General features: G+C 44.8%; 1 protein-coding gene and 1 long non-coding RNA gene across 4 annotated transcripts in view; one reads left to right on the top strand and one right to left on the bottom strand.

Annotated features, from left to right (window-relative positions):
* ACTN4 (actinin alpha 4) overlaps positions 1-15304 on the top strand; it is a 132554-nt gene extending 117250 nt beyond the window's left edge. For both annotated transcript variants that reach the window (XM_068250593.1, XM_068250592.1), the window contains exons 12-21: positions 1428-1578; positions 6035-6143; positions 6240-6380; positions 7925-8107; positions 8188-8322; positions 9006-9185; positions 9268-9414; positions 10851-10931; positions 11365-11523; positions 13907-15304. In XM_068250593.1, coding sequence (XP_068106694.1) covers positions 1428-1578; positions 6035-6143; positions 6240-6380; positions 7925-8107; positions 8188-8322; positions 9006-9185; positions 9268-9414; positions 10851-10931; positions 11365-11523; positions 13907-14065 — 1445 coding nt within the window. In that variant the 3' untranslated portion in view covers positions 14066-15304. The remainder of the gene's footprint in view (positions 1-1427; positions 1579-6034; positions 6144-6239; positions 6381-7924; positions 8108-8187; positions 8323-9005; positions 9186-9267; positions 9415-10850; positions 10932-11364; positions 11524-13906) is intronic.
* The window catches only part of LOC137528877 (uncharacterized), a 201688-nt gene continuing 175163 nt past the window's right edge, over positions 1341-27865 (bottom strand). Inside the window, exon 4 of one of the 2 annotated variants that reach the window (XR_011023490.1) lies at positions 1341-1767. This is a non-coding gene — a long non-coding RNA (uncharacterized lncRNA). The other variant, XR_011023492.1, reaches the window with a different exon arrangement.

The following is a 27865-nucleotide window of genomic DNA, read 5'->3' as shown; positions in this document are numbered from 1 at the left end:
TAAGTCAAACCACTCCCACTGAATATGGATATAAGAGATTAAAAACACTTAACAATCTCACCTATTGGAGACAAAGTATTCTCCAGTTACCCTGACATCATATCTAGACATGGGGAGAACCTCCAGCCAGCCGCGCGGCTTACAGTATAAAAACACCGTTCTCGCCCGCTCCAGCCAATCAGCTGTGGAAGATGTCAGCCAATGAAAGGCCCCCGTGACTCGGAGCGACGGCCAATCCGCATCAACATGCGCATCGGCCAATGGGCTTACGCGTACATCACGACGCGTCACAAACGGCGGCCAATCCGCATACACATGCAGCCTGGCCAATGGGCAACGCGTCCAACACGACGCATGGGAAGCGACGACCAATCCGCATACACATGCAGACCGGCTGATTGGTCGTCGCTTCCCATTGGCTGACATCTTCCACAGCTGATTGGCTGGAGCGGGCGAGAACGGCGTTTTTATACTGTAAGCCGCGCGGCTGGCTGGAGGTTCTCCCCATGTCTAGATTTGTCAGGGTAACTGGAGAATACTTTGTCTCCAATAGGTGAGATTGTTAAGTGTTTTTAATCTCTTATATCCATATTCAGTGGGAGTGGTTTGACTTACGGGGTGTGTTTTTTTTTTAGGTGTATCACACAGTTACCCATCAGGTCCTCCATGCTGCTTATGCACTGTGATTCGTTGATTCAAACACTGACCACTGATTGGTGCTGCTTTTGTATATAAGGAATGGTGGAAGGTGATTGTTTGTATTGCAGTTTTGACAACTTGATAAAGAGCCCCATAGCTCGAAACAGCGGTCTGTCGTTGTTATATCACTGCTGATTTTAATTGATGTGATCAATAAAGAGATGATTATTTTCATCGTTGGTGCCTGCTCCATGTGGATTTACTGAACTAACGGCTCCAGTGGTGTGGAACGCCATAAGCTTGGGCACACGCTTCTCCCTATGTTTGATGGGTGCTGATCCAAACCTTTCCTGTGTTTACCCTTAGTCTGCAAAGTATGATGATTTAGCCCAAGCAGGCACTCACAGAGCCTGAAACCAAATCTCTCAACACACCTGCTTCATGTCATGTGGTCAGTATTTTAAGACAATATTTTTAGCTGCAGAAACCTAATTTCCCCCCAAAAAGTACTATCTGGGCACTCTGATTGCTAAGCTTGTAGATATTTGTACATCTGTGCCTGTAGATAGAGGAGCACTGATTTCATAGTTTGTAAAGGGTGTTTAAATTCTCCAGAAATTTTAGACAAATCTAGTTAGCTGCAAATTAGAAGAAAAAAAAAATATATAAATTACAAAATGTGTACCACTGCCATGGTTTTTATTTATTTTCAACTAAAGTGACATTTTGGTAGGTTTTGTTTTGCCCTTGAGAAGTTGGCTCCCTCTCACAGTTCATTCTATCCTTAGGCAAAGAGGCCATGTTGAAGCAGAAGGACTATGAAACTGCCACCCTTGCTGACATCAAAGCTCTTATCCGAAAACACGAGGCCTTTGAGAGTGATCTGGCTGCCCACCAGGACAGGGTAGAGCAGATCGCTGCCATCGCACAAGAGTTGAAGTGAGTGATCATCTCGTGTCTCTTTTCACACAAGGGATTGACCATAGCAACCAACGAGATTCAGCTGTTGTCATCTTCTTTAGACAGTAGCAGTTGAGTTCTGATTGGCTGCTGTTAACCTTACCACCTCTCCCTTGAAGTGTGTCTAGGCTATCTGTTTCTTGCTTGAGTGTTCTTTCTTTGGTTCTCCTGTATTGGAAGAGCCTATACTTATTAGGGATACTACTTTCAGAGATGGCCATAGCGATGTGAATCCTGAACTATGCACAGCTAAAATATAGACCAGTTGAGATAATCCAAATTAGTCAATGATCAAGCTGCAAACAATTGCATAATTCTTCAAATCAGAATTTCCATCTCATTTACCTTTTATTACTTAACTAATTGGTGTGCAATGTGTCCCTGTTAGAACAGCTAACCACTCTATCTCCTATTGACTGTGCAGCAACCACTCTGCGCTGAGAGATCAGAAATCCATGGAGTTCTCATTTGTATGAGGACTCTGGGCGCTCTCATCTACTGCTCGATAAGTGGAAGTTGTAAATAACTCTGCTACTGCTGTAACTTTGTTATACAAATAGTTGCATTGACATGATGACTTGCACAGCTATTTACAACTTGTAGTTATAAAGCAGTGCAGCTCCTACATTCCTACACTTCCTCTCACAAACAGTAGCCTGAGGATTGTCACGGATGCCTTACTGCACAATTCTGTAGGAGAAATGAGCAGCAGCACTTTAATAACTGAATACTGTTGATGGTCCTGATCAATGTGGGCTTTGTCATCACTGCTGGAGATGACACCCGAATTTAAAGTGGAACTAAAGTCTAGCATAACATACCATTAAAGTGACACCGAAGTGAAATAAAAAACTTACGATATAATGAATTGTATGTGTAGTATGGATAATTATTTAATATAACATTAGTAGCAAAGAATAGTCTCGTTTTTATTTTTAGTTATATAACTTTTTGTTTTAGAACTTTGCATCATTCTCTAATATTTGCAGTTTACAAACTACACTCTGCATTTTAAATGATGAAACAGAGCAGGCTAAAAACCTTTTGAACTTCCCTGCAGTAAAATCTTATCTGAAGTTGTCTTTCACAGTTTTTTTGTTTTTTTTTTGTATGTATTATTGCTTTAGAAAATAGTACAGCTCTCTGACTAAATTAGTCAGAGAGCTCAAAGAAGCTTGTTTGCATAGATAACTGAAGTTTCTTAATGCTTCCTGTACAGGTAACAATAGGAGACTCCTATATGTGCTACTTATGTTCTATTTCTTAGCTGTACTACACATACAAATCATTATCTCATACGTTTTCACTTCAGATTCCCTTAAAAAAAAACCACATAACTCCTTATTATAGTATAGTTATCCTGCCGGCTTTTAGCCCAAAGCTAGAGCATCTATGTGATGATCAGTTCCACTTTTGTTCAAATTGAGCTGTTGTGGAGGCAGTTGGCTTGTATAGTATCCAGTTCAGTCTGTGAGAACACTGCAGTTTCCACCAGCCCATTTTCTGTATCTTTGTAGGTTGCATACAGAAGTTCTCTTAAGGTGGCCATACACTGGTCGATTTGCCATCAGATTCGACCAACAGATAGATCCCTCTCTGATCGAATCTGATCAGAGAGGTATCGTATGGCCACCTTTACTGCAAACAGATTGTGAATCGATTTCAGCCTGAAACCGATCACACTCTGTGGAGCTTAAACCCCCCCCCAATACATTATCTGTTCTGGCCAGCGCGAGTCCCCTGGTCACCACGGTCTTCTTCTCTGCTCCAGACCGTTCCTGCAGTTACTGAACTTCCTGTCCAGGGGAAGCTTAAACAGTAGAGGGCGCTTTACTGTTTTAAACTTCCTGCCAGGATAGGAAGTTCTGTGTAACTGCAGCCGGTCCGGAACCCAGCGCGGAAAGACAGCGGTGACTGTGGGGACTCGCGCCGGCCGGAACAGGTAATGTATACCCGCTGTATTGCGTCGGTTGTCAGGCATTCGAACGCCGCTATCGATGCACTCCCGACCCGCCGGCGATCGAGAAAAATCTTCCGCACGGACGGATCGACGGGAACGGTCGATTTTTGGACGGAAATCGATCGTTCCGTCAGCGTTGTGCGCAGCGATTTCACAGCCGATTCGATCACTGTGATCGAATCGGCCGTATATCGGCAGGAAAATCGTTAAGTGTATGGGCCCCTTTAGTGCCTCAAGAACGGTCACCCACCGGAATTGGGGCTCGATCCATCAAGCGACAGTTTGGAGGGGATGGGGGGGGGGGGGTTATGTGCTGTATTGAGGAAACTGGCTGGTTAGGTGGGAGAACAATGGCCTGTGCTCAGACAAGATGGTCCAGTCTTGTCTCCTGCATTCAGGGATAAAGAAACAATTGGCAGCTCCGTGACTGATAAAGCTTCCAGTAGAAAACAAACTATTAACCTTTTCAGGCTCTTTTTTTCCCCTCTAAGCAAGAGTTCCTATGCTTTGGGTAAACGTATTGGAACAGTGTTATATCTGACCTTCGGTTATACTTCAAGTAATAACGAGACAAATGAGATACGTTAAAATTAGCCTGTATACTGTATATTCTGGCATGGTTGCAAAAGCTTACCAGAGTGTCTGTTCATCTCCAATATGCTGCTGGTGCTTGTAACTCATCGATGACATGCAAATAATCCTGGGTTGATGCAGAATCATGCAAATTTAGTATGCACATTTAAGCTGCAGTTACCGGCCCCAACCCGAGTGTTTCGGCAAACTCTGACCCAGAGACTGTTTTGCCAGTGCATGTGCAGTAAAACATTTTTTGCTCTCAGGTCTCTTGCATTTTCTGCATGCTGCAAGAGAATTGGGAGCTTGGTCTGAGAACACATTTCTTACTACACATGCGCTGGCAAAGCTACCTCCCAGTCAGAGGTAGACACTCTGGTTGGGGCCGCTAATGGCTGCTTAAATTTGCACACTAAATCTGCATGATCCTGCATCAACCCTGGATTATTTGCATATCACTGACCAATCCCTATTGCCTAGAGTTAGTAAACGGCACTAGATTCTCAAGGATTTGAGGGAGGAGTACATAAGATGTCTGTAACATTTGCAATGCTTCAGATTTGGCATGGTGTGTTGTGGCTGTGTATAAATAGTCGTCTTTAACCAGTTCAGCCTTCACTCGTTTTCACTTTATGCATCCGAGCAATGTTCACCTCCCATTCATTAGCCTATAACTTTATCACTACTTATCACAATGCACTGATCTATAGCATGTTTTTTCCACCACCAATTAGACTTTCTTTGGGGGTTACATTTTGCTAAGAGCTACCTTACTGTAAATGCATTTTAACAGTAAGAATAAGAAAAAAAATGAAAACATTCATTTGTCAGTTTTCGGCCATTATAGTTTTAAAATAAAATGTGCCTCCATAATCAAAACCCACATATTGTATTTGCCCATTTGTCACGGTTATTTCACCGTTTAAATTATGTCCCTATCACAATGTATCGCGACAATATTTTATTTGGAAATAAAAGAGCATTTTTTCCGTTTTGCATCCATCACTATTTACAAGCTTATAAAAAAAAAATAGAGAGAAATATTTCATCTTTACATAGATATTTAAAAAGTTTAGACCCTTAGGTAAATACTTGTGTTTTTTTTTTATTAAACATTTTATGTGGGCATTTTTGTGAGGGTGGGATATAAATAGTGTTTTATTTGGGGAAATATTTGTGTATTGTAATGTTTTTTACTTTTACTTGTAGTTTTACTTTTTGGCCACAAGATGGCAATCTTGAGTTTGTTTACATGACGTCACTCTAAGCGTACAATGTATGCTTAGAGGGACATAGCTTCAGAAAAAGCGTAGCTTCCGAGAGAAGCTGTCGCTTTTTCAGCGGGGGAGAGGAATCAGTGATCGGGCACCATAGCCCGATACATTGATTCCTGGGCTACCGAATCCGCGGCCGGGAGTGCGCGTGCATGCGCGCGATCTGCCGCGGGAGCGCGCGGACGCGCACGTGGCCTCCTGGACGTAGGTACTACGTCCTGGAGGCATAAATGGTTAATCAACTTTTGACTTATTGTTCATTGTTTGTGTGTATAGCTGGTTGTTGCATGGTATAGAAGCTGTAGTTGATGCATGTTGTGTTCCTTGCTGCCTGCAATAGGTGTCTGTGTGTATATATAAACAGTGTCCTCATTGTTCACATCGCTCGTACATCATTATTATAAGACATTCCAAGCGGTGCATTTCACAACTTCCACATCTCCAAACTTGCCACAGTGAATAGTGTCTTTATTCCGCTGACACGTGGAAAGGTTTACTGGAGAGCAAAGGGTGTGTGTGTGTGTGTGTGTGTGTGTATGTGTGTGTGTGTACATCTTCCACCAAATTCTTCTTTGGAAAGGAAAAAAAAAACCTGCATCTGTTAAACGTTTCTATATTTGTCTTGCAGTGAACTTGACTATTACGACTCCCCCAGTGTAAATGCACGTTGCCAAAAGATTTGCGACCAATGGGATGTCCTGGGGTCCCTGACGCACCTCAGACGAGAGGCCTTAGAGGTGAGCGTGACTCTACTGCCTCCATTTTTGTCACTCGCATGTTACTGTCTTATGTCTTCTCTAACATGACCTGGCCTATTCCTTGTTTTTCTCCAGCAAACCGAGAAGCACTTGGAGAACATTGATCAGCTGAACCTGGAGTATGCCAAGAGAGCAGCGCCATTTAATAATTGGATGGAGGGTGCTATGGAGGACTTGCAGGATATGTTTATAGTGCATACAATCGAGGAGATTGAGGTGTGTGCCTCTGTGTACACGTACATACACGTACACACACGTACACGTACACGTACACGTACACGTACACACACACGTACACGTACACACACACATACACACACACACATACACACACACACGTACACACACGTACACGTACACACACACGTACACACACGTACACACAAACGTGTACACACACGTACACACACACATACACGTACACACACACATACACGTACACACACATACACGTACACACACACATACACGTACACGTACACACACACATACACATATACACACACACATACACACACACACACACACGTACACACACACACACACACACACACACGTACACACACACACACACACACGTACGTACACGTGTCACTTTAAACTGGTATTTTAGTTGCAGACCTGGTGCTGTGAATTATTGTCTCGATTGTGCTTGTTGCTGTTCCGATTTCTAATCGTTACAAAAATTATATAATCGGATGGACGATTGGCCGCAAAGTCGCTGGATGTATAGTCTTAATTGATAATGGCATTCTGAGGTTTTCAGTATGATCTATGTCCTTATTGAGAAGGTTCTCATCACTTTGCTTGGGGACAAAGTTACATAGGAAGTAAGAAATCTCCTCAGTAGTACCAGTGCCAAAAAAAAAAAAAAAAAACCTGACAGATAATGTAAAGAATCCAAACATTCAACTTTTATTCTTCCGGAGGGTGACTCTGAAAGAATAACATTTGCCAGTTTTAGAGGCCTCATCAGCATTTGTTGCCGACCTTCTTTACACAAATCTGAAAGCTGTTGTAGCCCCTTTGTGTAGAGAAAAATCCTGGTTTGAGTTTCCTTTCTACAGAGACTGTAGGATGCACTCAAAGAATGCTTTGCAGATTGCATATACTGTATGTATTTGGACATTACCGCTCTGGTTCTCGAAAAGCCAGAGTGGTGCTTTGCATTCACGGCTCCCCTCTAAAGGCTTAGCCCCTGCACTATTGCGATCTAAGGCAAGTCTAGTATCAACTACTTTATATTTGTATACTGTCATCATTTTCCATGGAACAATGCAATGTTAGATTACCTATTGTGCAGTTCAGCTACATTTATATTGTGCTTTTCTTCTATATCTCAAAGCAGCAGAGCTGCAGACACTGGGGTGCGCTCAGTAGGCAGTAGCAGTGTTGGGGAGTATTGCCTAAGATCTCCTTACTGTATAGCTGCTGGCTTACTGAATAGATGGATCTGCGATTCGAACTCTGGTCTCCTGTTTCAGAGGTCGAGCCCTTTAAACAGTACACTATCCAGCTAAATCCAAAAACTTCAGTTTGCTGCAATAGTGTCTAATCAACACCACTTAGAATGTGTTGTTGCAGCATCTTTTCAGCTTATTTTTCTCACTCTAAAACCTTTTCAGTCTAATGTATTTTACCATTCTTTTTTTTTTTTTTTTTTTCATTCAACACCTCTTGGAGAACAGTAAATGAATGCAGAGCAGAGTGTTACTAAGCATTAATGTGTGATAACGGTCATTGTGGTTTCTGCATTACAGGGCCTAATTGCAGCCCACGAGCAGTTCAAGTCCACACTGCCAGATGCAGACCGTGAGAGGGAAGCCATTCTTGACATCCAGCGGCAGGCCCAGAAGATTGCCGATATCAACCACATCAAGCTGACAGGTGGAAATCCCTACACAACGGTCACTCCACAGATCATCAACTCCAAATGGGACAAGGTAGGTGACCGTGCCACTAACTAGCACAGTCACTCAGAAGCAATGAGCAGTTTTAATGTGGGCGTTTTCTTCACTACTAGGTCCAACAGCTGGTCCCCAAGAGAGACGGAGCTTTGAAAGGAGAGCAAGACAAGCAGCAGTCCAATGAACGCTTACGTCTGCAGTTTGCTAACCAAGCTAATGTGGTGGGACCATGGATCCAGGCCAAGATGGAGGTATGTTGTGACATGAAGTTGTTTGGCTGCCTGTTCTAAGCCTAAATAGAAAACATCCATTGTTTAGCAAGCCAGACCTTATTTGACATTTCATGGTTGAAGTCTGTGATGAGTGGTGTTCGATTGCAATAATCAGGGAAACACTGCCATCTAGTGCACATCAGTGGAACTGCAAGCAGCCCACACACAGGGCATAGTGAAAGATCACCCTATAAAGGTGACACTACTCAGTCCCTCCTCTGAGGGACACTAGGCAACTGTATAGTGGAGAGAGGGGGGCACCAGGGAACTGTATGGGAGGGGTTAACACCAGGGAACTTTGGCTAGCGACTTGGTCCCAGTGTTGAATTTTGGCCCACTTTGTATTTGAGTTTGACACCCTTGCTTTAAACCTAACATTTTCCCTAGTAGTCAGTTCTAGACTGGACATGTTTTCGCAAGGCCGTCCTCCTTTTTCCTATGCCTTTCCACATCGTGCAGCAGCAGAGGGATCACCTTATAAGTGTCACCAAATAGTAGACCTTGATTTAAAAAAAAAAAAAAACTATCCTCATTTTAATATAGGCTCATAGGAAAGGCAGCTATTGAAGGCAAATTTCATAGTTGTGTGAAACTTGCAGTAAAGTGTTATTGTACTTTTTTGCAAGAGAGAGGTTTATTCTTAGGGTTTCTTGTCTTTGTAGGAAATAGGAAGGATCGCCATTGAAATGCATGGTACTCTGGAGGACCAAATGAGTCACATGAAGCAGTACGAACAGAGCGTCATAAACTACAAGCCGAACATCGACAAGCTGGAGCAGCAACATCAGCTCATCCAGGAAGCTCTGATCTTCGATAACAAGCACACCAACTTCACCATGGAAGTAAGACACAAGACAGGTTACTCTCAGTTAAGATGTATTGTGAAGCCTGTATTCTGAAAATGACAAATCTACTTTTCTGCAGCATATCCGTGTTGGTTGGGAACATCTCCTCACCACCATTGCCAGGACCATCAACGAGGTGGAGAACCAGATCCTCACACGTGATGCTAAGGGTATCAGCCAAGAGCAGATGCACGAGTTCAGAGCATCCTTCAATCACTTCGACAAGGTGAGTGGCCAACACTGGGGTGATCACCTGGAGTACTGGGGAAGAGCAAGGGTTGGCAGTGGTAGTTTAAGTTGGGCTGAAGAGAAAAAGCTGTATTTGGCAAGCCTTAGGTCCTATTTACACTAGAATCACAAAATTGCTAGTGTTGTGCAAAGCGATTTTTTTTTTTTTTTTTTTTTTTTTTTTTTTTTTCCCCATGGGCCATTGCGTTTTGCAGTTCTTTAACATTGAAATGCAGTCGCTAATCTCTGGGGATCACAACCGGGAGAACACTGCAACACACTTTAAATTGCAGTAGTGCTTTTCAATGTACATTTAGCAATTGCCAGCACTGCTGAAATCTCTAGTAAAACTCTGCAGTGTGAACGGGCCTGTAGACTGAAATCTTTATGGTAAGGTTAATTGCCATCTGGTAGTTTGTCATGGTAAATGAGTTCAAAAGACCCTAAGCACACCTATTAAAAGCAAATCTGGACCTACCTGGGGCTTCCTCCAGCCCCCTGTAGACCTCTGGGTTCCGTCCATGGTCCCACTTCTGGACTCATTAGTGTGGTGACTTCAGGCAAAGTCGTGCGCAACTGCGCATGTGCGGCCTGTCCATGCATCCAACTCAATCAAGTTGCCGTACGCGCCCTGCTCGAAAGACTGAACTGCGTAGGACGCTTACAGCAACGTTCAGAGTCAGGTGTGCGGCCGGCCCGCGCATGTGCAGTTGCGCACGACTTCACCTGAAGTCATTGCACTGACGTGGCCGCCAGGGAATTCGGCCGCAAGCAGTAGCTGGAAGCTGGATGAAATCTCACCCCTGAGTCCATGGCAGCCTGGAGGGGGAATAGTAATCAACGCTGCATCTCCCCTCGGCAGTTTCATAGGTATGCGCTGAGGGACCTGAAGTCCAGATTTGCATTCAATAGGTCTGCTCAGGGTCCCTTTACGCCAAAACTACACAGAGGATGGATATAGTTTCATGGTTCTCAATCCATTCACAACTCACCCATGCTTTATTAATCTATACAAGTCAGCAATGCAGTCTTTAGTGGTTGCCATTGAACATGCGGAATTTGTCACAATCAGTTGGGCAGTCGCATTGTTATAAACCCTATCTAGCATAGGATAAACATGGAAGGGTAAATATTGTTAATAATACGACCACCATCTCATCAACATTCTAAATGTGTCCTTTCCTTTCTGTCCATTCCCAGAAGACAGCTGTGCCCTTTCCAGTTGTGTCGGCACAAGTCAGATTACATCTCTCATTTGTCTCAGGTGTCCAAATCATGTAAAGCATTGTGTAACGTAATGTTTTGCTTTTCTTTCATTGTCCACCACCACCACCCATCGCCTCCACGCCATTCCACTGCCTGTGTCTCCCGCTCACCACCGCTTGCCTTCCGAATCCACGTGTTTCCTCCCCTGCCATCTTCTACCAATCACAGGACCATACGGGTGCTCTGGGACCTGAAGAATTCAAAGCTTGTCTCATCAGTCTGGGCTATGATGTGGAAAATGAAAGACAGGTACCAAACTGCCAAGCTAAGCCAAAACTAATTCTGTCGCTTTCTCTCTCTTTCTCGCTATCATTTCTTTCCCAACAATTCCGTTTATTTTTTTTCTATTTCTTGGACTTAATGCTCCAATTTTCCTCCCTTTTTGCATTAATTTCTCTCTTCTTCATTGCTCATTTCCTGCCTTTCTCTCTTTTGCTGTTACCTTTCCTTTCTACATCTTTAATTACTCTTTGAAGAAGAAAAGAATTGCTGCTTTGGACTCGGATGACTTTCGAGCTCTTCTTATCTCTACGGGATACAGCTTGGTATGAGCCTTCACTTCACTGTTCCTGCGTGCTTCTTACTGGTGTCCACCTGTGACTTCTCCTAGTGTCACTCTTGTTGGATCTGAGCCTTGCCAGTCTTTTGAGTAGATGTCCTTTTTGCCATTCTTTTTTAATAGGGTGATGCAGAGTTTAACCGCATCATGGCCAGTGTTGATCCCAACAATTCAGGAATGGTGACCTTCCAAGCTTTCATTGACTTCATGTCAAAGGAGACAACAGACACAGATACTGCAGACCAAGTCATTGCGTCTTTCAAGGTTCTTGCTGGAGACAAGGTGAGTGGCAGATTAGCTGTGACTTGTATGAAGCCTGGTAGATGCTTGCACGTTTTTAGAAAAGAGAAAAATGTTCCTGCTTATCAATTAATACTGAAATTTCATCCACCTGCTTAGTTTGGAGAGAAAGGAGTTCATTGGTTAAAAATTGACTTTAAAGCGACCTTGAGCTCAGGCTCAAAGTCCAAATTCTGTTTTGAGCTTGAGCTCAAGGTCCCTTTATAGCTTGGCACACATCCAATCTTGATGGGCCAGTTATACCGCTTTCGTGGAGTATAAGAGCTTACTTAGTCTAATCAAAGTATTCAAAATCTGTTGGCACTACATGGAAGTGGTATAATTGGCGAATCAAAATTGTATATATGCACCTAACACTAAATAAACATCCTCTCAATACTAAATAGACCTGGGTTTCTTCTGTTCTCTCCCTTAATTGCTGGTATTCAATATACTTTGGAAAATATACTATTTACGCAGTACCTTCTTCAGACATATCCTCAACCGAGGCGGGCACAAACATTTCACAAGTGATCAAAGGATATGCAGCTTGAACTTGCACCAATAAAAATTTACAATTTATTCTTATTGGTACAGTTTCAAGCTGCATATAATTTACATAAAATTTGAATGTTAGGATATTATTTGTATCTCATGGACCATCCCTGATTTTCAGTAATTTACCAGACTACCTCCTTCTGGCACTTTTTTTTTTTCTTGTGTGGTTTTTTTTTTTTTTTTAGGGGTTCTCTTGCTCCTTTTAAAAAACAAAAACTGACACTTACCCGGGGCTTCTATTGGCTCCCTGAAGCTGGAATGTCCCACGTTGTCCCTCCTCTGATGCTCCGTTCGTCGCCGCCGATGTAAATATTCATCTAGCTAGACTAATAGAACTGCAGCTGCGCGGCCAAGCGCATGCTTGCTCCCACGTGTGTCATGGGGAGCTTACTGCGCAGTATGAAGTTTTCCTGTACTGCGCCTGCGCAGTAAGCGCCCGCTGACACACACGGCCATGCCCACGCAGGCGAAGTTCTATTCATCTAGTCAGACGAATATAATTACACCGGTGCCGGCCACGGGGAACGGAGCATCAGAGGAGGACTTAATTTACATGTGCCCCTGCGTTAATAATTTACCTGTCCGCCGCTGTCTGGACTCCTCTTCCACATTCGTGCCCCACAAGGTTACTAGCGTACGGTACGTGGGGCAAGTGTGGGACGTCACATGTGCCCCACGTGCAATGCACCAGCAACTACGTGTTGCGCGGATTCAAACTGGGGGGCCAGCACTGCAATGAGGGCACTGAGAGGAGCGGGAATGCTCTATAGAACCCAGAGCATTCCCATGAGCTTTAAAGAGACTCTGTAATAACAAAAACCTCCCCTGGGGGGTACTCACCTCGGGTGGGGGAAGCCTCCGGATCCTAATGAGGCTTCCCACGCCGTCCTCTGTCCCACGGGGGTCTCGCTGCAGCCCTCCGAACAGCCGGCGACAGAGCCGACTGTAGCTTCAATATTTACCTTTGCTGGCTCCAGCGGGGGCGCTGTGGCGACTTTCGGCACGGAAATAGACGGGCAGACCCGACGGTGATCGGGTATTTCCGCCTACTTCGGAGCCGACAGCCGTCAGAGCGCCTGCGCAGGAGCCAGGAAGGTAAATATTACATCACCGCTGCACAGAGGGCTGCAGCGAGACCCCTGACGGATGGAGGACGGCGTGGGAAGCCTCATTAGGATCCGGAGGCTTCCCCCACCCGAGGTGAGTACCCCCCAGGGGACGTTTTGTCGTTAGTTCCTCTTTAAAGAGACACTGAAGCGAAAAAAAATATGATGAATTTGTTGTGTACTATGAATAATTACTAGAAGATTATTAGCAGCAAAGAAAATATTCTCATATTTTTATTTTCAGGTATATAGTGTTTTTTCTAACATTGCATCATTCTATAATATGTGCAGATTACACAACACTCAGCATTCAAAATGATTCAGAGCAGTCTGTGAACTAATGACCTCTCCTCTGGCAGAGGAAAAGTAAACAGTTGAGATAATAAAAGTCAGAAGACAGCCCTCTCCACGACTTTTGAAAGTCGTAGAAATGAATGGCTTTTTTGCATAGAGTTAACTGGAGTTTCTTAACTCTTCCTGTACTGGAAACAATTAGACTGATGTATCTGATCTTAATGTTTTATTTCTTAGCTGTACTACACATACAAATCATATTATAAATTTTTTTTTTCGCTTCAGTGTCTCTTTAAGAGCAGGTTAGGAACTTCTGGCTAGAATCCTTCAACTTGCAACCCCCTTTTCTGGTGATTGTCTATTCTGTAAAGCCTCTTTGGCACTTGTTCTTCTGCTAACATTAATAACTCCTATTTGTTTTCCTTCAGAATTACATCACTTCAGCAGAGCTACGCCGGGAGCTGCCGCCAGACCAAGCAGAGTATTGCATCTCTCGCATGGCGCCCTACCACGGTCCCGATACAGTGCCTGGAGCTCTGGATTACATGTCATTTTCTACTGCATTGTATGGGGAGAGTGACCTGTGAGCATGATGGGGAAAGAGATCAACACTGCCCTACTGCCCTCCATCAGCTACTAATGCCCCTACTGCTAAAGGGGTGAAGCTCCGGAGGGACAAGGGGGAGGGCTGGGCTTTACTAGCATCTCCCGATCAAGGGGGAGAGGGAGGGGACTCACAAGAGCTTTCATTCCCTTTGCAAGGAGGGAGGAGAAGGCGGAGCAAAAGCTATAGGACTGCTCCTCCCCCCTCTGCAAAGCTATCTATGCAACGGCTAAGGGCAGGGGTGCTTCCACACACCGCTGACACGTAGACTGCGCTTCTGGGTTACTTTTCATATATTGCACCCTGTACAGTTCCTCCACAAACCCCTCTCTCCCTCCCTTGTTATTTATTCCTGGTCCTACAAACGCCAGTGCAAGGCACCTGGTCTTAGCGTCCGTCACACAGGGCCCCTCATCGTTCCTGCTTCCGTTCATCACTGTGTCATTATGCCTCCCGGCATTATCACGTCACATAGGGCTCCACACTGCAGGCAGGGGAGAAATCCATTAACAGGGGGTGCTTTCCATTCCCCGGCTATTTTATCACATATTTTAAGAGGGGACACTTTGTTTTGTTGTTTTTTTTTTCTGCTGATCAGAGGCAGCTGGTAATATTCTAAGATCTGTTACAAGAACCCACATCAAACCATCGTGCTACTCATTCCACTCGTTAGCGATCACGTCTGAGGTGCCTGGGATAACTAGATGGATCCCAGGCATCCGCTCCACATTCCCGCTGCATTCTGTGCACAAAAGCCCATTCCAGCCTGTCATGACATTCCATGGTTTGCATGAAATCTTGGTGACGGACTTACTTTTTGGTATGCACCCCCACCTACATTCCCAGTCACATCATGAGAACATTTTATTCTTTTTCCAGCCCTGTATCTTTATTTTTATTTCTGTCCCAAAGGACCAAAATAAAAAAATTATAATAAAAAATAAAACTTTAAGAGGGTTACTACTTACTTAATTTAGGGGGATTTATGATATAAATATATATATTCACCTAGCAAAACCTTATATTTGCAGTTTTTTTTTCTTCTCTCGTCTTCTAAATAAAGGTTGCTGATTGTTGCTACGAGGTCTGTAACATTCCTTGTCTCATCTTTTTATACCAGCGGCCCACCAGGAGAAATGTCAGGGGGCAGCCTGTCTTTCTATCATTCCTGCACCTCCTACAACTCCTTACAGAACAATAAAAGTAATATTTTTAAGATAAACTTTGCTGTGGATGTGTTTTTATTTATTTTATTTTGTTTTATGCCTGGGAACATAGCATATTGCTTGGTGTGCAAATGCTTGGGATAATAAAGCTAAAGCAAGGGGAAAAAAATCTGAATATTGCCTGTAGAGAGGGAGGGCTCTGGATTCTGTTGAACCTTCCCTGTCCCCCTTGTTCCAGTGCTGTCATTTTTCAGGAGTTGAATATGGCTCCCTCCATATTACTTAAAGCGGATCCGAGATGGAAAACTAACAAGTAACTTGTCTATATATATCTTATCTAAAGTTTAGATAGTTTACACAGCAAATCTAGCTGCAAACAGCTTCAACAGTATATGATTATTTCTCCCTGTGATACAATGAAACAGCCATGTTCTGTTTGTGATCATTAAACACAGGCAAGCTGATCTGTATCTCAGCCTGTGAAAACTCCCCTTCCCTCCTCCCCTCTGCCTCTGAAATCTCTGGCTAGTAATACCACCTCCTGCCCAGACTGAGCTCCCATAAGCCCTTGCTACATGGGTCTGAGAGTGCCATGGCACTGGAGAAGCTGTGGGCGACGCTTGTTTAGTTTATACTGAATTTGAGTATTAAAACAAACAAAAAAAAAAGTATTTGGCTTGAGGAATGACCTATAAACGATATGAAAGGAACACAATTATGCAATGAGTAAAAGTTTCTCGCATCCACTTTAAAGTTAAAGCAATACGGAAGTGAACCTGTAGGGAAAAGTTGGATCTCATTCACAGTGCCACGTTGTGGATCTGTGTTATAAAGTCTTATAAATGCAGCTTACCGCCCTGCAATGATAATCCTATGGGCCGTTCACAGTAGAAAATGTTGCATTGTGGTAACTCGCTGCTTGCAGTGCGTTACCCCTTAACACAGACACGTTGCGACTTTAACGTCGCATTAAACCGCAATGTCCCGCTCCGAATATGCCCTTACTCGCCTATGTAGAGGGAAGGCTCTGGATCTCAGAGCCTTCCTGCTACTCTCGCTGTGCCCTTGGTCCACTACTGTGTCGATCTGTCCATGTCTTCCCCCATGAAAGTCCACACCTTTGGGGCACCTCAGAAGGCTTTGAGCAGTTCCATACTGTGCACATGTGAGTGTGTTTACGCATGCACAGTTTGGAACTGCCCATCTTTGAAAGCAGTGCAGGGCGGGACTGCTTCTGAAGAGTCCCTAAGGTCCAGACTTTCACGGGGGAACAAAGGTGGACTCGAGGGCACAGAGAAGTCCAGGAAGTTTTTTTAAAAAAATGTTTAGATAGATATAGATATTGAGAGAGAGAGATAGATATATATTATAGTTGGCTGGCATACTTGATTTTAAAACAATGCATCTCGGCTGTTCTGCACATCCTCTGCCTCTAATACTTGTAGTCATAGACCCTTAAAGGACCACTATCGCGGAAAAAGTAGGCAGTTAAAATCTGACAGAACCGACTGATTTTGGGCCAGTCCATCTCCTCATGGGGGATTCTCAGGGTTTTCTTTGTTTTCAAGAGCATTTCCTGAACAGCAGTTTAACTGCCAAAATAGTAACATACCAGCCAGACTCCGTACTCACTTGCACACTATTTTGTCAGTTTGCAGTTGCTGTTCAGGAAAAGCAGAGTTAGTACCTGCTAACGATGTTTTCAACAATCCTTCAGGGCAAAGGTGAGACGTAGCTCCTCACAGGAACAGACAGCACTTCCCCTATAAAAAAGTCACATGGTTAGTCCACCCTCAGTGCGTTTAGCCAAGTACCCGACAGGTGAACATTCCACTACCCATAACCGTGCAACTATCAGACACAGACAATTAACACCCGGGTGGGATCGTTGCCCTGAAGGATTGTTGAAAACATCGTTAGCAGGTACTAACTCTGCTTTTTCCCCACAATCCTTCAGGGCAAAGGTGAGACGATTAACAAGTAATACAACCTCAGGGTGGGACCAATGCTTGGAGAACGTTTCTACCAACCGCCTGGTCGTGTGCAGACATTGCATCAATTCGGTAATGACAGATGGACATAGAAAAGCTTGACCACGTTGCTGCTTTACATATTTGCTCAGGCGAAGCCCCTGCATTATTAGCCCAAGAAGCTGCCCTAGCTCTAGAAAAGTGAGCTTTAAATGAAGCAGGAGCCTCACTTCCCATAACTCTGAAAGCTTCTATAATAGCTAACCTAATCCAATTAGCTATAGTAGATTTAGAAGCTATCTGACCTACAGTTTTCCCTGAAATAAAACAGATAAGGAATCGGTCTTCCAGACATCTGCAGCTCTGTTCAAGTATTCCAGAACACATCTTCTAACATCTAATGAGTGAAAAATCCTCTCTTTTCCACAACTTGGATTCACAGAGGGTAGGCAAAATAATATCCTGCGACCTGTGAACCCTAGACTTAACTTTTGGACAAAACTTTGGATCCGTCTGTAATACTAACCTATCCTGAAAATAAGGACTTTTCATAGACAAGGCCTGTAGCTCACTAACCCTTCTGGCTGTAGTGATGGCTACTAAAAATACCGTCTTTAATGTAAGAAATTTAAAAGAACTGTCCCCTAGCGGCTCAAAAGGACCTTTGGACAGCCCCTCTAATACTAACGATAAATCCCAAGGAGAAACGTATGGCTTGTAAACTGGCAGTTTCCTAGATAGAGCCTTCCGAAATCTCAGTATTGGAGAGGAAGACAAGGGGATACCTGAAAAAGCAGATAAGGTAGCAATCTGCACCTTAAGCGTACTCACAAATATTTTTATCCCAACCGTCCTGGAGAAACCAGGACTGCTGGGACTGACAAGCTATCAAACTTAGAGCCAGATAACCAAAGATGGAAAGTCTTCCAGTATTTCAGATCCTAGTAACTTCCTTACAGCTAGTAACAAATGTAGAGGCTGCCTTCTCAGATACTCCCAACTTTTTGAGTGAGGCTAATTTAAGATCCAGACTAACAGATTCAATCTTCCTGGATGCGGATGCCACAGGTTCCCTTGTAGCAGTAGATCCGGCCTGCAAGGAAGTCTCCAAGGGTCTTCTGATGCTAACCTGAGAGCTGAAAACCAGCTCCTTCTCGGTCACCAAGGTGCTATCAAAATCATCCAATTTTGACAACCTCTCCATTTGCTGATGACCGCCGGAATCAAATTGAGAGGCGGAAATGCATACAGAAGTGGAAAGTTCTACTCTTGAATGAATGCATTCACCCCCCTGCTTTGATCTCTTGGATTGAGAGAGAAACAAGTCTGAATCTGGGTATTGTCTTCTGTTGCAAACAGATCGATTGACGGTGTTCCCCATCGTTTTATGATGTCTGCGAAAACACCTCCTTGTTTAGAGACCATTCTGATGACAGAATCCTGCTTCTGTTCAGTTTGTCTGCATGTATATTGAGTGTTCCCTTGAGATGAACAGCTCTCAAGGATGACACATTCTTTTCTGCCCAAGACAAGATGTCCTCCGCTTCCTCCTGCAACAACAGGAATCGCGTGCCTCTGTTTGTTGATAAACGCTACTACCGTAACGTTGTTCGACTGGATCAGAACATTGGACTGCAACAGTATCGATTGCACCTGAAATAAAGCCAGCCTTACTACTGTTAATTCCTTTCAATTGGATAACCTTTGAGACTGATTTTGTCCATTTCCCCTGAAAGGCTCTGTGAGCTATATGAGCTCCTCAGCCCCAGGCGCTTGCATCCGTAGTTATTACGTTGTCTACAGGCCCCTTCCAAGGCCTGCCCTTCATAAGGTAGGATTCCTCCAACCACCGTTGCAGAGACACAAAGTTTGAGGGATTTTAACTTTGAAAACTAATGTTTGTGGACGACCGTCCCAATTTTCTAGGAGGAACCTCTGTATCTTCCTGATATGCGCTAATGCCCAGGGAACTGCCACTATCGTGGATGACATTAACCCAAACACCGACAAAATCGTTCTTAGGGAAACTTTGTCTTCCCCTTGTAATGATTTCACTGCCAAACTTATCTTCAGAATCTTCTTGGGAGGAAGGAAAATCATCTGTTTTACTGAATCCACTAGCATGCCAAGAAATTGAGTTCTCTGACTTGGAATTAGAGAGGACTTCTCCAGGTTGATGATCCAACCTAGGGATCGGAGATGTTCCGATACCAGATTCAAATGGATTTTCAGCTGTTCTGCTGAACTTCCTAGAATAAGCAAGTCGTCTAAATACGGAATGATTAAAATCGATTGTTCCCTTAACGGAATTAATGCTTCTCCCAGAATTTTTGTGAACATTCTTGGGGCAGAAGTGATCCCAAACAGGAGGCAAACAAACTGGTAGTGTTCTACCATCCCATTTATTCTCACTGCAAAACTTAAGAATTTTTATGATTTTTGGTGAATCGGCATATGCCAATATGCATCTCTTAGATCCAGAGATGCCATAAAGGCCTCTGGAAACAATAACTCCCTTACTGATTCCATCCGAAAATTTTTCATAAACCGACTCAGGTTTGTTAGGTGCAGAATCAAGCACAGGATGAATTCCATTACCTTGTACAGCTCCACGGAATATATTGGCGCTTTATAAATCAATAATAATAATTCTGTCTTAGCATGTTCTGCAATATGCTCAAAATCTCTGGAACCAGAGTGGGATCTCTTAGGGCCTTTGAGATCACAAATCTTGATGGTGGAGGAAGGGCAAACTATTTGGAAACCAAACATTATTGTCTGGCGAATAAATGGATTTTTTGACACTTTTGCCCACCTAAGAGAAAGTATCTTAGCCTTCCCCCCACCGCCTGACACGAGTCATTGGGATTCTGACTGGGACTCTAGAGCTTTAGACTTAAAGCCCCCTTTCCTGGACTTGCCAAAAGTCCACCTCCTGCCTTTACTTTGATCCTTAGAGGCATCCTTTTGATCACTTCTTGGCTTACGAAAAATATTGTTACCACAGTCTTCTGTTTCTTAAGCAAAACTTTATTTTTATTCAATGTTTTTTTTTTTTTTTTTTTTCCAAAGCTGAATCCAGTTCTGGACCAAACAACAATTCACCTGAAAAAGGGACACCACACAGCCTGTTTTTGGATGAGATATTACCATCCCATATTTTAAGCCACAAGGCTCTAATAGAAACAGAGCAATGGACCTGGCAGTAAACCTAATTGCTTCAGCAGAAGCCTCTGATAAATATGCAGCAGTTTAAATGAAAATAGCAATAGAATTAAACAATTGCAAAACAGGTGCACCAGCCAGTATGTTAGCTTTGAGCTGATTAATCCACAGCTCCAAAGTTGTGGCCACACATGTAGAGGTAAAAGCCGGCCTAAACATAGCCGCACTAGCCTCCCAAGACCTTTTCAAATAAACATCCACCTTTTAATTAAGTGGATCCTTCAGCTTTGTATAATTGATTATGAATAAACAAAACATCTACCACATCCTCAATACAGAATTTAAACTTTGAAACAGATTCAGATTCTATTTCTCTAGTGTCTGAAACTATCAACTTCAGTCACAGATACTCCAGATACAGCAACCTGAGAAGTGGATGGATTAGCATTCAATAATGAGGACTTAATTGATTCCAATGAAGCATTAATCACCTCTCTAAAGGATTCAATGTATCCTGAACAGAGTGACCCGGCTCCTCCCCTACAACCCTCTGTATGCACAACTGACAGTTTTTGCATAGGGCAACATAAAAATTGCACAAAGGGCATGTTTTATCATTAGGAGGATGCCTATGCTTATCTGCAGCAGCAGCAGATTTAGCAGAAGCCTTAGTATTGGCATAAACAACAACACAACAAGGCATGTAACTCTGCTCACACATATAGCACAATCAGCCCAGAAAGAGAAACCATTATCTCACCTTTTGGGCGGCCTGGTTGCTCTCAATCCTCTCAGCGTCTGACATGCTTCCAGCTGACACATCCAGCGCAGGACAAACTCTCTCTGAGCAACAGTGCTACAGGCCCGCGCAGCTTCCCCTTGAAACATACCTGGCCTGCCGCGAATGGATGAGTGGCGGCCCGGAAGCTGCAGAGAGAGTAATGAGCCGGCACTACAAATTGTTACTTTCGGCATACCCGCCGGAAAGTACGCATCCGGACGCGGCCAAGCGTCCTAATGGCCGCAATGCGCTCCACGCTGCACATGGCCGCCGGCTTACCTTCGTCCTGCTCACTCCGCCGCAAGGCCGCCAAGGGGAACCCACGCCTTTCACTCTTGCTCTCCCTGGAAGCGGGAGAGAAAGGTAGGCAAACTCCAGGAAAGCTCCAGCCTGGGGCGCATGGCCAGACTGCCTCAGTACCACAGTCTCAGCCACCCAAAGAGATCCACCTGCAGCCCAGCACACAGGCTTCACCCAGAGGGGAGATGCCGACCTGCCTGGACGCAGGAACAAACAGCACTGAGGGTGGACTAACCATGTGACTTTTTTATAGGGGAAGTGCTGTCTGTTCCTGGGAGGAGCTACGTCTCACCTTTGCCCTGAAGGATTGTGGGGAAAATACTGTTAAAAAAAAACAAAGAATACCCTGAGAAGCTCCCACGAGAAGATGGACTGGCCCAAAACCAGTCTGTTATGTCAGATTTTAACTGCCTACTTTTTTTGTGAAAGCATGCAGATCAGATGTTTCTAACTAAAATCTGACTAGATTAGCTGCATGCTTGTTTCAGGTGTGCAATTCGGACACTACTGCAGCCAAAGAGATCAGCAGAACTGCCAGGCAACTGGTATTGTTTAAAAGGAAATGAATGTAGCTGCCACCATACACTTCAGGACATTTGCCTGTATGAATCAGACTCCTGCAATGCATTGTGGGACTTGTAGTTCCTTAACAGCTAGAGAGCCAAGTTTGCAGATCACTGCGCTAGTGCTTTTCAAAGCTCCAGCGATCGCCAGTGATTCAAATCACTGTGGATATCGCTCGGATAGCTCCCCAGTATGAATGGGCTTTGACTTCAAGCTTGTTCCAGTTATGTGACTGACTCTAGTGAGCCAGTTACAGGGAACTTGAGCCACAACTACCGTATATTCCGGCGAATAACACGACTTTTCCAGTTAAACATAGTTGGGATATACTCGCCGTATAAGACTACCCCTATTCCAAAGCACACCAAATAAAATTCAAAAAAAAAATCATACTGGTGCAGTACTGTATGTGGTACCCAGTATATAACATAAAGGGGATTGACTGGTTGGATTGGTCAACTCTCCCTAAGCGGATTGGTCAGTTCTCCTTGTCTCCCTATTTCAGAGCGGTATGGAAGAATAGATAGCGCTGTGCCCATAAAACACGCTTCTTTCACCTGCCTGGCCCGCCCATGTATCCTATTTACCTCCTCCTCTGCCTCTCAGATCTCACATGTGCGCCTGCGCTGCTTCACTACAGTCCTCAGCAGCGAAATCTGAGAGGCGGGTAACATGATAGGTAGAGATGTCGCGAACGGTTCCAGGTGAACTTCAGTGGTTCGCGTTTGCCAAGAGCATGCAAACCTTTCCGGAAGTTGGATTCGCCCCAGAATGCTCTATTGAGCAGAACTTTGACCCTCTACATCACAGTCAGCAGGCACATTGTTGCCAATCAGACTGCACTTACTCCTAACACCCCACACCCCCTTATAAAAGGCAAGGTCTTTGTGCCATTTTACTCACTAGTCTACCTGCACTAATTAGTTAAGGGACGGCTGCTGACAGACTCTGCTAGGGAGCGTTTAGTTAGGCTCTTATAGGCTTGTTCCTAGCTAATTGTTATTACTCGAGGGTCTCCTCTTCCAGGGAATTGTAGAATTTAAAAAGCCAGCTTATATACCTTGGCCGGGAATTGAACCCAGGTCTGAGTGCTTGGTAGTCCGCTCTCTTAACCGCTATACCACCACCAACACTACATGCTGAAGGCAGCCTAGCATGTACCATTATGATCTATCCTAGAGAAATCTGAGCTTGCTTAAAGATTTGTAGGCTTTTAAAAGCCAGCTTACATACCTTGGCCAGGAATTGAACCCAGGTCTTGGCCGAGAATTGAACCCAGGTCTGAGTGCTTGGTAGTCCGCTCTCTTAACCGCTATACCACCACCAACTCTACATGCTGAAGGCAGCCTAGCATGTACCATTATGATCTATCCTAGAGAAAAATTAGCTTGCTTAAAGATTTGTAGGCTTTAAGCAAGCGATATTTCTCCCACCCAGCATGGGTATGTGTAAAAATACACCCCAAAACACATTATACTACTTCTGAGTACGGCGATACCACACGTGTGAAACTTTTTTGCAGCCTAAGTGCGCTAAGGGGCCCAACGTCCTATTCACAGGTCATTTTGAGGCATTTGGTTTCTAGACTACTCACGGTTTAGGGCCCCTAAAATGCCAGGGCAGTATAGGAACCCCACAAGTGACCCCATTTTAGAAAGAAGACACCCCAAGGTATTCCATTAGGAGTATGGTGAGTTCATCGAAGATGACAAAAAATAAAATCTTCTATGAACTCATCATACACCTAACAGAATACCTTAGGGTGTCTTCTTTCTAAAATGGGGTCACTTGGTTGGGGTTCCTATACTGCCCTGGCATTTTAGGGGCCCAAAACCGTGAGTAGTGTAGAAACCAAATGTCTCAAAATACCTGTTCAGGGGTATAAGCATCTGCAAATTTTGATGACAGGTGGTCTATGAGGGGCCGAATTTTGTGGAACCGGTCATAAGCAGGATGGCCTCTTAGATGACAGGTTGTATTGGCACTGAAGCACAGGATGTTCTCGCGTCGTGACCTGGACATGGCAGCAGAGAACATGGGCATGTGATGTATTGGCTGCGTAGACCAATAAGACCGTAATACATTCTTTTTGACTAGAGCCATGTTAAGGAGAAGGCCCCAAAAAATGTTACGTTCGGAAACGGAGTGGTTTCCACCGCAAAGGCTGGGCATGGTAGCTTCTTGGATTGGCGGTTGCGTATTATGTGGCATAACTGTTGGTCTCAGCGACAATTAAGTCGTAGAGACCAGCAGTGATCGGAAAGAAAAAAAATTCTGTCACTGGTGGGGCGGGGTGAGGGTTTGGCCGGGTGATCAGAAGCCCGCAGGGGGCAGATTAGGGCCTGATCTGATTGATAGGAGTGCTAGGAGGTGATTGATGGGTGTCTCGGGGTGATTTAGAGGGGAGAATAGATGCAATCAATGCACTGGGGAGGTGATCGGAAGGGGGTCTGCGCAGGATATGATGGTTTGGCCGAGTGATCAGGAGCCCACACGGGGCAAATTAGGGCCCGGTCTGATGGGTAGGTGTGCTAGGGGGTGACAGGAGGTGATTGATGGGTGTCTCCGGGTGTGATTAGAGGGGGAAATAGATGCAAGCAATGCACTAGAGAGGTGATCGGGGGGGGGGGGGGGGTCTGAGGGCGATCCGAGGGTCTGGGCGGGTGATTGGGTGCCCGCAAAGGGGCAGATGAGGATCTGATGGGTAGCAGTGACAGGGGGTTATTGATGGGTGATTAGAGGGGAGAACAGATGTAAATAATGCACTGGAGGAGGTGTTCAGGCAGGGTCTGAGGGTGTGGGCGGGTGTTTGGGTGCCTGCAGGGGGCAGTTTAGGGTCTGATCTGATGGGTAGCAGTGATTGATAGGTGATCAGTAGGTGATTACAGCAGAGAATATATGCAAGCAATGCACTGGCAAATTGATAAGGGGGGGGTCTGAGGGCAATCTGAAGGTGTGGGAGGGTGATTGGGTGCCCGCAAGGGGCAGATTAGGTTCTGATCTGATGGGTAGCAGTGACGGGGTGGGTGATTAGTGAGTGATTAGAGGGAAGAACAGATGTAAACAATGCACTTCCGAGGCGATCTGAGGCTGCGGGCGGGTGATCAGGTGTCCGCAAGGGGCAGGTTAGGGTCTGATCTGATGGGTGTTAGTGACGGGGTGATTGACAGGTGATTGATGGGTGATTAGTGGGGAGAATAGATGTATACAGTACACGGGGGGGGGGGGGGGTGATCAGGAGCCCAAAGGGGGCAGTGTTAGTGACGGGGTGATTGACAGGTGATTGATGGGTGATTAGTGGGTAGAATAGATGTATACAGTACACGGGGGGGGGGGGTGATCAGGAGCCCCCAGGGGGCAGTGTTAGTGACGGGGTGATTGACAGGTGATTAGTGGGGAGAATCAATGTATACAGTAGGGGGGGGAGGGGGGAGGATCGGAGCATGGGGGGGGTGATTAGGAGCCCCCGGGGGGGGGCAGTTTAGGACCTAACCTATAAGATAGCGCTGAGATAGTGGCAGGGAGTGATTGATGGGTGATTGGGTGCAAACATGGGTCTGGGGGTGGGCGGGGGGTGATCTGAGGAGTGCTGTGGACGATCAGCGGGGGGGGGGGGGGGGGGCAGATCAGTGTGTGTGTGCAGACAGTGGGGGCTGCAGCCTGCCCTGGTGGTCCTTCGAGCCTTTATAATACGCTTTGTATACATTACAAAGCGTATTATATGCTTCCTATGTGGCGATCGTGGGGTTAACAACCCGCCGGCGCTTCCGATTAAAAATTGCAGTCCTCACTGAATAGAGGTAGCCACTTGCTTCCTGTGAGTGGCTCCGATACCTCTGCAGGTGGGACTTGCAGCATGTGTCCTGCAAGACTTTCTGTTCACACTTGGGCCAATCATGATAAGCCACTCACATCTGTAATGTGACTGGCTCCGATATCCCTGCGGGCAAGACTTAGCACTCTTCTCAGTTTTGCAGGGAGACGGGACACTCTGATCTGCACTACAAATGAAAGTAGCCTGTACTGCACTCCAAACGCTACCAGCAGCGTCAGCGCTAACAAGGAAAGAGATACCCGGTAGTGTATACAATCCCAATGGGAGGACTGTGACAATACAGATTTATCAGTGATTGTAACGCAGAATGTGGTAACGCTGAATCCTCTTGTTTCCATTTAATTAAATTATTCCTCACTTTCCCCAAACTGCTTATTTATACAGTACTGTATATCCAGTGGCATTTTTTACTTACATATTATATTTTTATTTATTCAAGTATTTATATAGGACTAACATATTACGCAGCGTTGTACAGACTATTGTCTTGTCACTAACTGTCCCTCAGAGGGACTCACAATCTAGTCCCTACCACAGTCAGGTCAACATCTGCAAGCAGTTTGTATGTTCTCCCCGTGTCTGCGTGCGTTTCCTCCCACATCTCAAAAACACAGATAAGTTAATTGGCTTCCCCCGAAATTGGCCCTAGACTTAAGTACATACACTACACGATACATATGTGGTAGGGACTAGATTGTGAGCTGCTCTGAGGACAGTTAGTGACTTTACTATATACTCTACAGCGCTGCGGAAGATGTCGGCACTATATAAATAATAATGTATGGATTGTGTAGTGCATGTATCGTAGTCTTAACTTATCTGTATGTTGTTGGGATGTTTGGAGGAAACCCATGCAGACACTGTGAGAACATACAAACTCCTTACAGATGTTGACCTGGCTGGGATTTGATCCGGGGACCCAGCGCTGCAAGGCAGTGCTCAACTCGCAGCCAGTCTGAAGAGAGCAGTTGACCATGGGTTTCTCAGTCGGCGTTATGTAGGGCAGAGTTCCCCAACCCTGTCCTCAAGACCCACCAACAGTACATGTTTTGCAGAATACCACAAACATGCACAGGTGGGGTAATTAGTGTCTCAGCAGTGCTGATTAGCTACCTCTGTGGATTTCCACAAAACATGCACTGTTGATGGGCCTTGAGGACAGGGTTGGGGAACACTGAATAGTGGACCAAAAAACCTCTTTACTATAACAGTAGTTTTATTATATCTGTGTGACGGATATTGCGAAAGTCGTGCGCGTAAACGCCAGCGATTTTCGCAATAGTCGTGCGCAGTCCCTGTCAGTCTTGGGTAAATGCACAATAGATGTCAATTTCCCTCTCTCTTACTGAGTACAGTAACCTCCCCCACATCCTGTGTCAGGAAAGAATTTCACAAGTAGCCAGACCACCTGGGGAGCAGCATTTGGTACATAGCTCATCTTTCCCCAAAAGGAAAACCAGCTCAAACTGGTTGAGATTCAAAATTTCCCTCCAAGCGTATAGCTTCACACAAAGGGAACGTTAACTTATTAATAATTCAAAATAGGTTTGTCACAGCAAGACCAAAATTACATTTCCTGATACCTAGGAAACAGGTCTATAATTCACATGAATTATCCTTCTCTAGCTATCAGGAATCAATTGAGAAACCGCTTTATCCGGCATGCGTAGAGCAAATTCGTTAGACTAGGCGTGTATAGTCTCATTTAATACAGAGTCGCATGCTGCTTATGAATATGGTCTCGGATCTGCGATGCACCCATCTGGGGCGGAATTACACAAATTATTAATAATTGGTACATTCCTTGCTCCAAGTCTGTGGGTGGTAACCTGACTTGCCAGGAGGTAACCCTGCCTCCAACACACCTACTTTCCAGGTAGTGACCGCCCCAAAACCCTGGTCAGTAAAAAGCGTTTGCAAGGAACTCCACCCAGTTCTTCAATTTACATCGACTAGGGAAGTCCAGACATGTGCTCACGGAAGAACCGGGCGCATGTTGTGT

The sequence above is a fragment of the Hyperolius riggenbachi genome, chromosome 8 (assembly GCF_040937935.1).
Source record: "Hyperolius riggenbachi isolate aHypRig1 chromosome 8, aHypRig1.pri, whole genome shotgun sequence".
Classification (NCBI taxonomy): domain Eukaryota; kingdom Metazoa; phylum Chordata; class Amphibia; order Anura; family Hyperoliidae; genus Hyperolius; species Hyperolius riggenbachi.
The sequence above is the reverse complement of the archived record's forward strand: the minus strand, read 5'-3'. Positions and strand labels throughout refer to the sequence as shown.